This window comes from Moschus berezovskii, chromosome 9 (assembly GCF_049115385.1).
Source record: "Moschus berezovskii isolate FMDL1 chromosome 9, NW_MosBer_1.0, whole genome shotgun sequence".
Lineage (NCBI taxonomy): Eukaryota > Metazoa > Chordata > Mammalia > Artiodactyla > Moschidae > Moschus > Moschus berezovskii.
In genome coordinates, this window is record NC_142468.1 from 52753847 (window position 1) to 52768856 (window position 15010).

Genomic DNA, 15010 nt, shown 5'->3' on the forward strand with positions numbered 1-15010 from the left:
TAGTATTCACATATCTAAGCAATAAGTGATATTTACCCACCATCACTGTATATATTCCAAAATTACCAACTCTGAGAAACAAGGCAAGTATATTCACTTTGTTTCTATTGTATTTATCACACGTTGAGGATACCTCCAAAGGGTAAAAGAAATATAAAAAAGTAACAATACATTTAAATAGAATTTTGTAAAAGTTCCTTTGTTCTTTTAGACATTATGACCAGGTTCATTTAATATTTACACAAAGGCATCCTTTGTGGTATATATAAGATAGCAATATTACATCTCCTCGTAACATTTTAAATAACTGAAATATTTTTGTGCACTGAAGAGCTGAAAGAAAGTTAGAAATTTGAAAACTAAAAGGGTTTTTACTAAGTCACAATGTTTTTCCAACTTATGGATAGTTTTGGCTTAATCATACACTCACTAGTGAAGACACCTAGAGAAAATGAGAGGAAAGAAACAAACCTAATGGAAGATATACCACAAGGGTAACAGAAAACAAAAACTGAACAGTCCTTAAAGGCTCAAAAAAAGCCAGTTACAGGCATGCAATCACCCATTTTAATGGATCCCTGAGCACATATTTCCTGAATTACCCGACTTCAGGGCTAACTCCTCAACCAAACATCTCTTTCTGTCTGTGCGTGCCGTCAAAGTGCAAGATACAAGAGTGAGGTACATGGTGACTGTGTAGCCTGTGTGTGTGGGGAGGGAGAGAGTGAGATGGTAGGAAATGGGTGACGGAAGGGATATGAGCTGACTTCATGGTGGACCACACAGACATTCAAGATGTTATGGCAATATGACCTAACTGTATACAGAAAACAGAATACATGGGGTGTAAATGTATGTAATTTGAAAGGAACTATGCTTATTAAATAATTCCTGCAAATGCCACACTACTTAAGACCTAATGATCAGTCAATAGGAGATCACATTTCATTAAAATGAAAACAACAATAAAAACTATGATTAAAAGTAACAGTACATAGAAGTGTCACAACCTCAATTAAAATTATATACTCTGTTCTCCTAGTTGGACATTCTCAAAATAAAATATATTCTTTTTTAACCAATAAAGACCTGGCTTATTTATCTTTAATGGGCAAAACACATTTCTTAACCTGATCTTCACCAAGTAGCAATACATCAGCAACTTTCTCCATTTTAAAGACTACATTAATTTGATTTCTGTATATCATTAACATATACAGAAGCTAAATGTGATGGGCAGTACCCTGTCCAGGAACTAAGGTATCAATTGCCCTGTACCTGTTCCTCTGGCCCCTATGTCTCCCCGAACATTCTTTGCTTTGTCTCATTTAACTGAAGCTATTTATTACATTTCTCAACTATGAGAACTAGTAAGACTGACAATATTATATGTCTCTATACCTATTTACCAACATATTTCAGTGTCTATTGTTAAAGCAAAATGCATGAATTCATCATGCAAAATACTAGGCTCAAAATAGACATCTTAACCTGTGTAATTAACACTTTACCTTGACAAAAGCATCATCTTCCACAGAAGCATCTCCACTCAACTCATCTGCTTCCTGTTTTTTACCTGCGAAAGAAGGAAAATGGGCTAACAACCAATATTTTATTACTTTAAGAGCAAAAAACATTCAGACAAGTTTACCCCGAGGTATCACTCTCCATTCCCAAATCATCTGACAAAGCAAATGCCAACTGCTTATAAACCACCTGGTCACAGCTGTCCCAAACCAAAAAAAAGCTTTATGAACAATGTCATTCTGTTTCGTTTCACTAAAATAAACTGTGCAAATAATTAATCCTACATATGAACCCACCATCTTCACTGACTTGACATATGAGGTACATTTTTCCTTACACCAGTTAAATTCTATCTTCAATTCTCCCAGAAGTAGCATCACCTTTCAACAGTACTCTACTAACTGTATACATAACCAGACATCTGATAGCTAAATTCAAGACTCATATCCCCCATAAAGCCTTCCCAAATTTTTCTTGTCAACAAACTTTCTCTAAAATAAAATTCTCACACTTGACACCTCACAATCCATGATCAGCTGATGATATACTGCCTTGTTCTGTCGGGTACCTCTTGCTCACCATTTAAAGAAATACCTTAAGTACAGTGACTGCTTTTATGCTTATTTTGTGTTTCTCCAAAGTCCTAAATATTAAGTAGTGCTTTAACATGATGACTGATTTAACTGATTTAAGGCAAGTAGAAATTACTTCAGACCAAAAACTGTTAACAGCTTCCAGATAGACTACAGGCCTCCCTGACTCAACCCTCAACTTCAAAACTTTGAAAATTGGTGGTTGGGATTTTTTAAATGTTTTACACACACACACACGCCCGTGCGCATTTTCCACAGATCCAAGGCTAAAAATGCCTCACAAACACACACACACGTTTTCCACAGATCCAAGGCTACAAGTTTGTGTTTTCAAGCAAGTCCATAAAAATCTACTTAGATAACCCAAAATGTATCAGAAATGCTGTTTAAAAAAAAAAAATCACAGCTGTTAAAATTTTACTATCAAGTTTTTAAAAATTTATTTATTTTGAGATGTTAATGGATGTTTTCTACTGAGGTCAACTAATCAACCTTTCTTTGGCCTAAAACAGGAACTGCCACATACCTATCTCAAGCTTCCATGACCCCAGAGGAGAGAGTTTGGCTATGAGATAACTGTAAAAAAAAGTTAGGCTAACTCCCTTTCCATGTCTCTTCACCAGCTCCTATCTTCCATCTAATCTCAATTGGAAATCCTTTCCATGAATGAGAGATAAAAGGCAACAAGATATTGGTTCTTCCAGGTATGTGAAAAGATGAAGAATAAAGAGTTTTCTTTTATCCACGAGGTAAAAGAGGTCTTCACATCCCTGAGGGCTTGTGTGAAACAAAAGAGAAACAAAATGTGGAATTTAGTGGCATTTGTATTTTAGAGAAAACACAAATTAGAAGTTACTACAAGGGCAATGAGGGAGATGTTCCTTCCTTAAAAAATAAAACAGTATAAGGTGAGAAAGAGCTTACTAAACTGTTCTACCACAGATCATAGAAAAAGCAAGAGAATTCCAGAAAAACATCTGCTTCACTGATGTTTAAAGGTTAAAGCCTTTGACTATGTGGATCACAACAAACTGTGGAAATTTCTTAGAGAGATGGGAATACCAGACCACCTTACCTGCCTCCTGAGAAACCTGTATGCAGGTCAAGAAGCAACAGTTAGAACCAGACATGGAACTACAGTCTGGTTCCAAACCGGGAAAGGAGTACATCAAGGCTGTATATTGTCACCCTGCTTGTTTAACTTATATGCAGAGTACATCATGAGAAATGCTGGATGAAGCACAAGCTGGAATCAAGATTGCTGGGAGAAACGTCAGATATGCAGATGACACCACCCTTATGGCAGAAAGCTAAGAAGGACTAAAGAGCCTCTTGATGAAAGTGAAAGAGGAGAGTGAAAAAGCTGGCTTAAAACTCAACATTCAGAAAACTAAGATCATGGCATCCGGTCCCATCACTTCATGGCAAATAGATGGGGAAACAATGGAAACAGTGACAGACTTTATTTTCTTGGGCTCCAAAGTCACTGCAGACGGTGACTGCAGTCATGAAATTAAAAGATGCTTGCTTCTTGGGAAAAAAGCTATGACAAACCTAGACAGCATATTAAAAAGCAGAGACATTACTTTGCCGACAAAGGTCTGTATAGTCAAACCTATGGTTTTCCACTAGTCATGTATGGATGTAACAGTTGGACCATATAGAAGGCTGAGTGTCAAAGAATTGATGCTTTTGAACTGTGGTGTTGGAGAAGGCTCTTGAGAGTCCCTTGGACTGCAAGGACATCAAACCAGTCAATCCTAAAAGAAATCAGTCCTGAATATTCATTGGAAGGAGTGGTGCTGAAGCTGAAACTCCAGTACTTGGCCACCTGACTCGAAGAGCCAACTCATTAGCAAAGCCCCTGATGTTGGAAAAGATTGAAGGCAGGAGGAGAAGGGGATGGCAGAAAATGAGATGCCTGGATGGCATCACCGATTCAATGGACACGAGTTTGAGCAACTCTGGGAGTCTGTGATGGACAGGGAAGTCTGGCGTGCTGCAGTCCATGGAGTTGCAAAGAGTTGGATACGACTGAGGACTGAACTGAACTGAGAACTGATGCTAGGAAAGATTGAAGGCAGGAGGAGAAGAGGACAACAAAGGACGAGATGGTTGGATGGCATCACCGACTCAATGCACCTGAGTTTGAGCAAGCTCCAGGAGATGGACAGGGAAGCCTGACATGCTGCAGTCCATGGGGTTGCAAAGAGAAGGAAAAGAATGAGTGACTGAACAACCACCACCACAATATAAAACCTTAAAGCTTTGAGAAGAAATAAGCTTTTTAAAGCTATAGGATTCCACCACCCACCCCCAATACCCACACCACCAAATAACCTATAGAGCAGAGCTTCTGAGTGATATTCCTTCAGATCATTCGCAAACACTATTTACTCTTTATAAATATAAAATGCATTACAATTTGCAAAGCACTTTAAAAAAGTTCAGGTGATTTTTTTCTAGCACCCCACAGTACATAGGGCAAGTAATCACAACTTTACAAAAGAGAAAATGAACCAAGGTTACACAGCCAGCCCAAGGCTAGTAAATGGCATTGTCAGACCTAGAAGCCAAGGCTTCTTCATTTCCAGGACTAAAATTCTTTCCACTTCATCTTACTATGACCTACTTAAAAAACATTATTTTAGTAAGAAGTGGTTAACTCAATTTATAGATACCATCTTTGAAATGGAAGCCCTCAGCATAATGACAAGCTACATATACTACGCACACTCCATGGTGAGTTTCACTTGCCTTAATTTACTTAAAGGAAAACCAAATTACACTACATCAACAAAAACAACAGATGCTGCAGTCACTACCACTGCTTAAGTAGCTTCCACAGTGCAGGAACTAGGACACATGCTTCATATATATTAATGCATGTATTTTATCCTCTTAACTAGCCCCATTCTACAAAATACTGAAAAGTTAACCAGATTACAAAGTTAGTAGGGGCAGTGCTTCAGTTTAAACCAAGGTCTACTCCACTCCTCAAAAATGACAAAAGCATTAGCTACAATGTGCCAGCAGTTAAAAATGTCATCTCTTTTAGCATGAACAGAGGCTCCACAAGCCACATCTGTAAAATTTTAAAATGAGAGAGTCACAGAGATTATGTAACTTGTCCCATGACAAACAGGCAGCAAGAGGCAGAGATATAGAGAAAGGTCCAAATTGCTATCCTTTAACAATTTTATCACATGAAAGCACTGGACACAATGTGTCATCAGCTTATAAACATAAAAACTAAAAGGACAAGATTTTTCAAATGTACATTAATGAAAGTAGCAGTAACCTGACAGGCACATAATAAACTGACATTTTACACATTAATTTTTGACTGCTCTCATAATCTGTAACTGCGTTTATTTACACATGCTCAATTAGAAACTATATTGTAATTTCTTCCTTTATAAAAAGTATCATCCCTCCCCCATACAAAGATAATTCACCTCTCAGACAGCTATGATGCTCATCATCCAGCCTAGAACCTAGTACAGTGCTATATAATGAGCATTATATAGATGCTGAACGATAATGGTGTAGTTTCTAAGCTGGATGCTAGCAGTAAACAAAGTTCAGACTTTATTCAGCCCTCACTGTGACATGCCAATCAAATCAGCATCATGTACAACCCCATATTGTCAGTAAGGACTGTAAACTTGGAGTTGAATGATACTACAAAGTACATCTATAGATTCCTAACTTTTATGATGTCACAGATAAGAAATAAAAATCAAATCCCACTTAATTCAACAAGGACCACCAGCTTAGACACATTTTTGTACAGTCAGTAACCATTTATACCTCATCTCCCAAGTAAGCCTGTGCTATGAAATGTCCGATAACAAACTAATAAATGAATCTTTTGTCCTTCAAGGAATCTGGCATGTACCACAGAAATATGAACTGGTCCAAAGGAAAGCAGCACCACCAGGATGAAGAAGCTAACTGAAAGTGCAATGTAGACAGAAGCCTAACTAATGCTTTGAGGAATAAAACTAAAAAATAAATTGAGCATATAGTCTGAATAGCAAAATAAAAATGGAAGCAAAATTACTTATCACATCTCAAACTATCATAGTAGTAACATACAGCTATCTTGAAATTACATAAAATACACTGCAATGTTCTTTGCACAATTAGAGAGTCAAAAGTAAAAATACACCAAAGGAAGAAGATGCTAAAACACCTCCTTATTTATGCATCGTAAGTTTGCATAGGTCCACAAACCCTTAATGAAACCACTGGGGCCAGATATGTTTTAGAACTGTCAGATTTTAAAAGAGTACAATAGTGTATATACCAATTGTTAATTTAAACCTTCCAATGGCATCTGGAACAGTCTCTCAATTAATCATGGAAATAAGATTATAAATAGCTTCACTTTTGCCAAACTTAAGAAAAAACTTTATTTTTAGAACACTTGTGTTTCAGAATTAAGAACACAGATTTCAAGATGAAAATTTGGTTTTCTCCTTCAAAGGCAAACTGGTTCTTAAAAGGGTTGGTAATTTTCCTCTTCTAGTTCAGAAATACCTCCAAAAACAAAAACAAAACAAAAAATCTACTTAGTAAGTAGAGTTTAAAGTAATTTGCCAAAAAACTTTGTGGCTGAGTAACTTTTCCACTGAACATTTACGGAAGTTATGAAACGCAGAAAAGGTTCAGTCACAAAATTTCTGTTAGAGAAGAGGGAATAAGACTCAGAGACCAGGCCAAACAGAACAATGTTAACGTTTCCAGCAACAACCTCTCCCCAACTGCACAAAATCTTAAAATAATCATGTACTATTGTCTTGTTTTAACTGTTTGCATATGCTTTTTAGCCTCTCTTGTATTAAAGAAATCAGACTTCTGATTTGCATTGTCTTAAACATAGCAGTCATCCCGTAGGTAATTTTATTATTTTTAAAAAATCTACCTTAAAGATAATTCATATTCATATAATAAAGTAAATCTGAAAAATACCAAACATATATTTTAAAAATCTCTTAACTTTTTCATCTAAAGACAACCAAACTGAACATCCACAGACACCTGTGAACATTTGCACAAGATTTTCAAAGGCAGCAAAAATGTAACTGAGTTCTTAATGGATTCCTTTTCTATCCTATCAATTAAAAGAAAGTAGTACTGCTTACGGAGAGGGCAATGGCAAGCCACTCCAGTACTCTTGCCTAGAAAATCCCATGGATGGAGGAGCCTGGTAGGCTGCAGTCCGTGGGGTTGCTGAGGGTCGGACACGACTGAGCGACTTCACTTTCACTTTTCACTTCCACACATTGGAGAAGGAAATGGCAACCCACTCCAGTGTTCTTGCCTGGAGAATCCCAGGGACGTTGGAGCCTGGTGGGCTTCCGTCTATGGGGTCACACAGAGTCAGACATGACTGAAGTGACTTAGCAGCAGTACTGCTTAACTCTCAGCAATTTTGTGCAAATCAAGTAAAGCAATATGAAAGTTTTCTGAAAACTGTATAGAGAATTAATTGCATATATATGCAAATAGAGAACTAATTGTGTAAGGTATAGAGAACTAACCAACAGGCAGAAAGGGATGAATGAAAATGATGCTAAGTTTCAAGTTACAGGCTAGAGCACCCAGTGGTTCTTAATTCTAAAGGCTTGAGAATCACCTGGGGAACTTTCAGAAAATACTGATTTCTGGGCCCCCCAAAGAGTAAGCAAAATCAACTCTCTGGGGGGCAGGAGCCTGGCATCTGTATTTTTTAAAACTTAATTGACTCTAATGTAGGTCAGATTGAGTGTAACCAAAGAAGTTGGAATAAGAAGAATATGAAGAAGGTTACTATTTTCAGATTCACCAGACTAGAGAAAATTTAAATTCTGCCTACCTTCCACAAAACACCTAGAGTAGGTATAAACTTGTATTAGTTCTCAAAAAGGTAAAAAACAAAAACAAATCCTTAAACCTCTTACAAGTACATGCACATGTACATATACAGCTTAGATCAATAAAATGTAACTTCTGATAAGGTCAGAGTGGTGGAATTATGGGCAATTTTCACTTTTTTGTACTTTACTGGATTATCTAGTTTTTAAAATGAAAACATTTCACTTTTATGATCTGGAAAGCAATTCTGTAAAGCCATAATACAAACTATTCCAGGATACCAGAACTAGAGGCTAACAGGGACTGTGGAGTTTATGGTGTGAACGGTTAACTCCTGGAATTGCACCACACTGAGGCCCTTTTACTGTAATATGTGAGATCTTATAGCTGATTAAGTAAATCAGTAGATTTCAGCCTTAAATCCTAAGCCATTATTCAACCTCTTCATTAAAGCCATTTCTGATGCCACCAACTGGTAATAATGATTGCTTTTTCCTCTAATTCCTAGACAATTCATACTTCATTCTACATGAGTTCATGAAAGAGAAAGTCAGAATCTTCTGCCCTTGATTCAAAATGCCTGGAAGGTGAATGACAAAGGAGAAAGACATTTTCTTGAAGTACTAGAAAATTTTATCTATCTCTCCACCAACATTGTTGACACACACCATATTTGACACAATAAAATAAAAGTAAAAAAGTACTTTGATAATAAACATAATCCACTGTATACAACTGCATAAGTCAAATGCTGGTTTTAAGAACAGAGGTAAAACTGCCTGATTTTGTGAAATGAAAATGACATACATAACTTTTGAGGTCAGACAATATTCGAGCAAAAGTTATGAGGCTTTCCAACACAGCAACAACTTGGTGAGGGAGAAAAGGCAGGTGCCCATGATTCGTGTGTTCTAAAAGTAAGTGTATTTCACATATTACTGTTTAAGGAGAAGCAACTAGTGCTGTTGAGAAAGGCACCTTAAAAAGAAAAATCATATAGAAGATAGTAAAGACTATTAATCTCTGATATAGTGCTTCCTACAAAGAAATATGCAGTTAAAGTCAGCACCAAAAGAAATACTTTTCAAAGCAGTTGTTAGAAAGTCATCATATGACCCTTGGTATTCATTCAACAAATATTTTCTGAGCATCTCTTATGTGCAAAGCAAGCTATGTCCTTACCCTCACAGAGCTTCAAGCCCAGTAGGTACCCAAAAAAGATGACACTTTTGGCCTCAGAATGCTTCTCAATGCCACAGTTCTGATTAAAATTTCCTTAACATCCAAACATACTACAGTTAAAAAAAAAAAAGTTACAGTTTACTATGATACTATATTCAATTCATTTTATGTGGTTGATTACAATATTCTTATTTGGCATACAAATTTTAGAAAGCTTAACAGAGTAAACATGTAATTAATTACACTGATTGTGTATACTGAGTATGGTACTTTACACACATAATCAGGCATTATGTCTGGATAAACCTGTAACCCAAAAAATACTTGTTTCTATAGTGGGAACAAATCAGATTTTTAAAAACCTAAAGTATTGTGAGTTTCAATGAAGTACTGACTATATATACTTCTGAATACTGCACTGATTAAGTAACTTTTGCCAAAGTTTATGTGACTCTAAAGGCTGAAAATCCACAAGAATGATATGCTATTTACAAGTGAACCAAAAGAAAGTTTACATCTATAATCTCGAAAAGAGGCTAATGAGGAGTTAGTTCTACCTGTTTAACTGCTTTCTAACACACACCCAAATAATGACCATAAATCTTACCGGCGAAGCTTTCTTCTACATAGCAAAGAGAATGAGAAAAGGTTCAGAAGTGAGAACCAATCTAAGCTACAAATTTCACCATACCAAGTACAAGCAGATAGATTTTTGCAAATATGTTAGTCATAAATATTTGGACTCACTATAACATTATCAACATTTGTTAAAAGTTTGTGAGTTTGTGCTTATAACAGTATTTTTAAAATATCCCACAAAATACTTAAGAATGCATATTCCTTTTCCTTTAATCTGTCAAAACACAATAATTTTAACAAAAAAAATTTTCTTAAGAAACAGGGGCTCTGCACTCGTAAGAGAACAAGCTTGATATTTCACCTAAGAAATGTTAAGACCCATGAAGCTTCTCTCGCCTTATCATTCAACACCATTTAACTTTTACTTGCTACATTAAGCCACATCTTCATAAGAATTATTTGTCTAACAAGCTATTAAATGTTTTATCTTGCTCTTGTCTACATGACTGCCTCTAAGTAAACCCTTTCTTTATTCTTTTCCTATTTTAGTATGCTCAGCTGAAGAAATCTATACTAACTGAGGAACTAACTATACTAACTGAGGAACAGCTTTCCTGTTCCTTTCTTATATATCTATTTTAGCTCAACAGAAGGAATTTTTCTTCTGGCTCCTGGTTACATGTAATTATTAAATTTCAGAATTAAGAGACATTTACAGATGGTTTTGTAAATTTCCCACTTTTATAAAACAGAAGTAGACCCGCTGAAAGAAAAGTAGTATGATCAAGATAAAATTATTTTCAAGACAGATACTAAGTGAAATAAGATGTGGCAAAAAGAACCTTATTTTAGAATAATATTTCATTTTTAAAAATCTGTTAATTACTGATATATTTAAAGCTTCCCTATTCAAATTTGATGCCTAAAAGTTATTTCTAAACTTAAAATATAAAATAATCTTATTTATAAGCATCTTAACTGTAAATTAATTCAAACCAGGTTCTTAGTTTGGGGTTTACATTATGTTCTTTGTAATTCATAGGATTTTGAGAACAATGATAAATGGAACTCAAGGAGACAAGAGCTATTTATCACACATGTCCCAGAATGAGTCTGATGAAGTACTCAGTTGTAGTCTGCTGCAGACAAATAATTAATATTGCAACTCCTAACTAAATACCGTAAGATACCCTAACATCAGGATTATGGAAAAATTAAATTTCAAGTATCCTTATAATCTATACATGAGGGAAAAATTAACATTTATTTTATACACATACATACATATGTATACTGAAAAACTTCTTAAAATGGTATATTGCTGAATTTATTTCTAACGGTAAGATGAAATTCCTGATAACTGAAAAAGAAAGGGATACACACAGAAATTAAAAGTTGGTGAAAATAAATAAAACAGATTTACTTTACATGCTAAGTCATTAATCAGCTTGAAAAATTTGGGACCAGAGTGAACATATAACATCTATCAAACTACCACAATGTGCTAAATAAATGACATGAATCAAAATCATTACAAGAAATCACTATAAGAAACAGGGTTAATTCCTGATGTACTTATTCCTGAATTTTTTTATGCTCCCTCATTTTGAAATTGCTTCTGGGTTTGTCAACAGAGGCTTCTCAACATGCTTCTCTAACCACAGGGAAATGTATCTCTCAAAGTGATACACTGAGCAAGAATTAATTGAAAGCCACATATCTTCAAAGTAACTTTGTAACTCCTGTAAACTCCCATTCCCACCAGTCATTCCCATCCTATCCTGGAAATGCTTCTTAGCCCTTTTTAATTTCCTCTGGCACAAACAGGAGACTCTTGCAAAGGTAGGAAAACTCACATAGAGAGATACCATCAAGATGTCCCTGGTCCTGATACTCATTACAGATTGCTTAAGCTCAAACTTGACTATTCCCTTCTTTTCAAAGTTATTCCATTCAACCATTTTACTGTAGTTGCAATCAATCTGGTCTACAGCAGAGAGTAGCAAATCGATCACTTCAAGCAGTGCTAGGTTTTCAAAATGCTGCAGCTGCATGGAAATTGTAGGTAGGTACCAGGATTCAGATACCCACACAATGCCCACCCTCTAACACTGTCCTTATGGGACAAAAGGAGAAATCCGTAGTTATTCAAATAAGGATTTCACCAACTTGAACCTTTTAAACATATCTAAGCCCCACTTACATTGTTAAAATGTTAATTTAAAACCACCTTTACCTATTCACTAAATCACCATATCCCAGAAATATATTCTGGCCTAGTTTAAAAGTTAGAAAATTGAAATCTTTAATATATCCCTGTAAGTTAAAATTTTTTTTAAAGCTAATTAGTCATGGATTTTTTGGATTCTTTTTCCCCCTACCTTGTTAGTATGACTGGTGAGGTCTTTTTGAGTTTTAGTGAAACTTAGAATGTATAACGGCCTAAATGCAAATTAAGTTCACCAAGACAAACAAAATCGTAAATACAAAGGTTATAAAATTTTAGTCTACTAGAGAAAACAGCAAGGAGCCAAGGTGAAAGATTTGGTAGGAATTCCATCAATACTCTGCCAATTGTGGGGCAAGGTAGACATGTTTTAAACCATATTTTATTCTTCAGGTCTTCACACTATGAAGGAAGAAACATTATGAAACTTGACTTTGTAATTTATTCAGAAGCAATAAAGAACTGGTCTCACTTTCAGGACAACTTCAGCCAAATCTTAAGGGCTACTAGTCACCCAAAGCCTGGCAACAGTACTTTTCTTCCTTGACCCAACAAGGCAGAGTGCCAGAGGGAAATAGCAAAGAGTAGCACTATATAAACAGGGCAAGTGGCATAAGAGCAGAGGCAAGTTATATAACCAAAATATATTTTAAAATATGTTTATAACTCGTAACAACCTTTGCCTTTGGTTGGTTTCTTGTTTGGAGTATCAGTTGAAACAGTTAATTCAATATTATCTGGATCGCCTCCTTCCTCTTCAATAGCCTACATTAGAAAGAGAAGTTAATATGCTACACAGTCTATCTAAACTTATTTTATAAAAATGAAATGAAAAAAAAGTTAGCAAACCTCAAGCCTCAAGACATTAGAATTGCCAGTCATTTCATAAACCAACTTCACAAAGGAGCAATTAAACTACACAAGTGAGAGAAACTTTCAGGAGGAAATATCATTAGGTAGAAAAATCACATGGAGCTTTACACTTTACCTAGTCGAGAAAATTAACTATCACATATTATCATACTGAACAAAACTCTAAATATTCTCAATTGCAGAGAAGTTGCTAGCTACGAAGGTAAAGAACTAAAAGGAGCTTCCCTAATGTCTATAATGCAAACTTAGTTCTCCTCTAGTATAATTCCAACGCTCACTCAAACCAGAAAGATAATCAGGGAAGAAAAAGCAAATTATGTGCTAATGCAAAAACTGAAAATCCAGCGGACAAACCTTTCTCTTACCCACCCATCAAATCCCACTACCAATTCCCCGCTAGTATGGGGAGAAAACGGTTGGGCACAATTAAACGGTAACTTTGCAGAAGTCACCAAAGTAACCAGTCCCTACGAGGCCAAGAAATGCACGCGCTCACCATCGCTAAAGACTGGGGGCCGAGCGCGTCCCGGGTCTCCACGATCGCCCTTGGGAGGCCGCGCCGGCCGGCCGCAGCCCTAAGCAGCCTGGCGGGGACGTCCCGGGGGAGGCAGGGGCGCGCTCGGCTACGGCGGCCAGTCCCGGGCGGCTCGCAGGCCCCTGGCAGGCCCGGCCCGGCGCGCGGGGGCGGGGGTGCTGCGGGAGGGTCCTCACTCTCCCCGCGCGCGCGCGGGCGACGCCCGGGACCTCCCCACCTCACCGCACCGTCGGCCCCGGAGGCTGAGAGCCGCCAGAGGCTGCGGTGGTAGTGGGGGCTCCGAGGCGCGGCCTAAGCTCGCCTCCCCGGACCTCGCCGGGCCTCACCTGCTTGAGTCGGGAAACGAGCACGGTCTTGACTCCGGTGATATCCAGGTTCCGCCGTTTCAGCTCGGACTTGAGATCGATGACCCGCAGATCGGTAATCTTTTTACCTTCCGCCTGACCTGAGGCGGCCGAGGCTGCCACAGCACCGGTAGCGGCAGCCATTTTAGAAGAGCGGCGCGCTGCCAAGGCAGCGAGTGAGCTGCAGGGCGGCGGCAGCGGCTCCAACTTCGACCCAGGCCTCGCCGGCCGCCGGCGCCGCGCAGCGCTGCGCACAATGAGCCGCAGGCCCCGCCCCCTGTTCGCCACCCCGGCGCAACCTGCAGCCGCCACCAGCACCCGGATGACAGGCGCGCGTGCGCACTAACGGGGTGGGTAGGGGAAGGCGCTCGGCGCGCGCCGGGGAGCGGGTCTCGGCCACCTGGGCGGCGCGACCCCTTGCTGGGACTGGGAGATCTGGCGCGTCCAACCGCACCAACGTCTGCCGTGCCGCCGTTCCTCCGCCGCTTCGTTACACATTTTCTGGCAACGTCTCGAGTCTTGAGCAATAGCAGTGCGCCAGGCACTCTCGTCATAGATAGTTCGCGCGTTACTCAACCCGAACCAAGGGGCGTGTGCTTGCCCTAAACCTTTTCCAGGGAAATACTTTACCGGTTCTGCTGAATAATCGGAAACATGTGGCCACCGTGCGCAGAAGAACTAGGTTCCCAGAGTTCCGTTCAAAGGCAGGAAAGAAACTCTAGGGCGGTTAATACAAAGAATATACAGGGCTGGCCTGTGTGACAAGTCCCACTAGACGTCTCATGGGAAAACATACCTTTTTTTTCCCAAGGAGATTTATTCTAGAGCTGCCCATCTCACTGAAAACACAAAACAAAACAGGACACCTTCCCATCTGCACTAGCCTTAGTTTGTTGTCATCTCCAGAGGTCCTGACGGCTCAGCACAAAATTGATTACCGAAAAAGGAATTTGGTTTGTAAGTACTTGTTACAATTCTCGTGTACCGTGTTCACTGTTTTCTCCCCGTCGTAATTTGGGCTCCCAGGAAAAATGACCATCTTCTTATGAGGGACTACGCTGTACAAGTAACTTTAGCCAATGTGATTAATCATCAAATCAAAAGCATTTATGGATTAAAACTATTCTATAAACTCCATAAACAGAATATGACGCTTAATTCTTAATTCTTGGCATTTCCTGGTTTTAAAAATTCAAATTTATGAAGTCTGGGTCGCTTTAAATTGCCTTTTCTCATTAGATAATTAGAGCAAAAAGAGAAAAACTGGATATTATACAATAATACCTGT

The 15010-nt window shown here is 38.2% G+C and overlaps 1 protein-coding gene across 3 annotated transcripts in view; it reads right to left on the reverse strand.

Annotated features, from left to right (window-relative positions):
* SLTM (SAFB like transcription modulator) overlaps nucleotides 1-14102 on the reverse strand; it is a 44676-nt gene extending 30574 nt beyond the window's left edge. The window contains exons 1-3 of one of the 3 annotated variants that reach the window (XM_088839651.1): nucleotides 13705-14102; nucleotides 12648-12735; nucleotides 1512-1576 (exon numbers count right to left, since the gene is read on the reverse strand). In XM_088839651.1, the coding sequence (XP_088695777.1) occupies nucleotides 1512-1576; nucleotides 12648-12735; nucleotides 13705-13866 (315 nt within the window). In that variant the 5' untranslated portion in view covers nucleotides 13867-14102. The remainder of the gene's footprint in view (nucleotides 1-1511; nucleotides 1577-12647; nucleotides 12736-13704) is intronic. The other 2 variants (XM_055435597.2, XM_055435598.2) reach the window with 2 other exon arrangements.
* Between the last annotated feature and the right edge of the window lie 908 nt (nucleotides 14103-15010).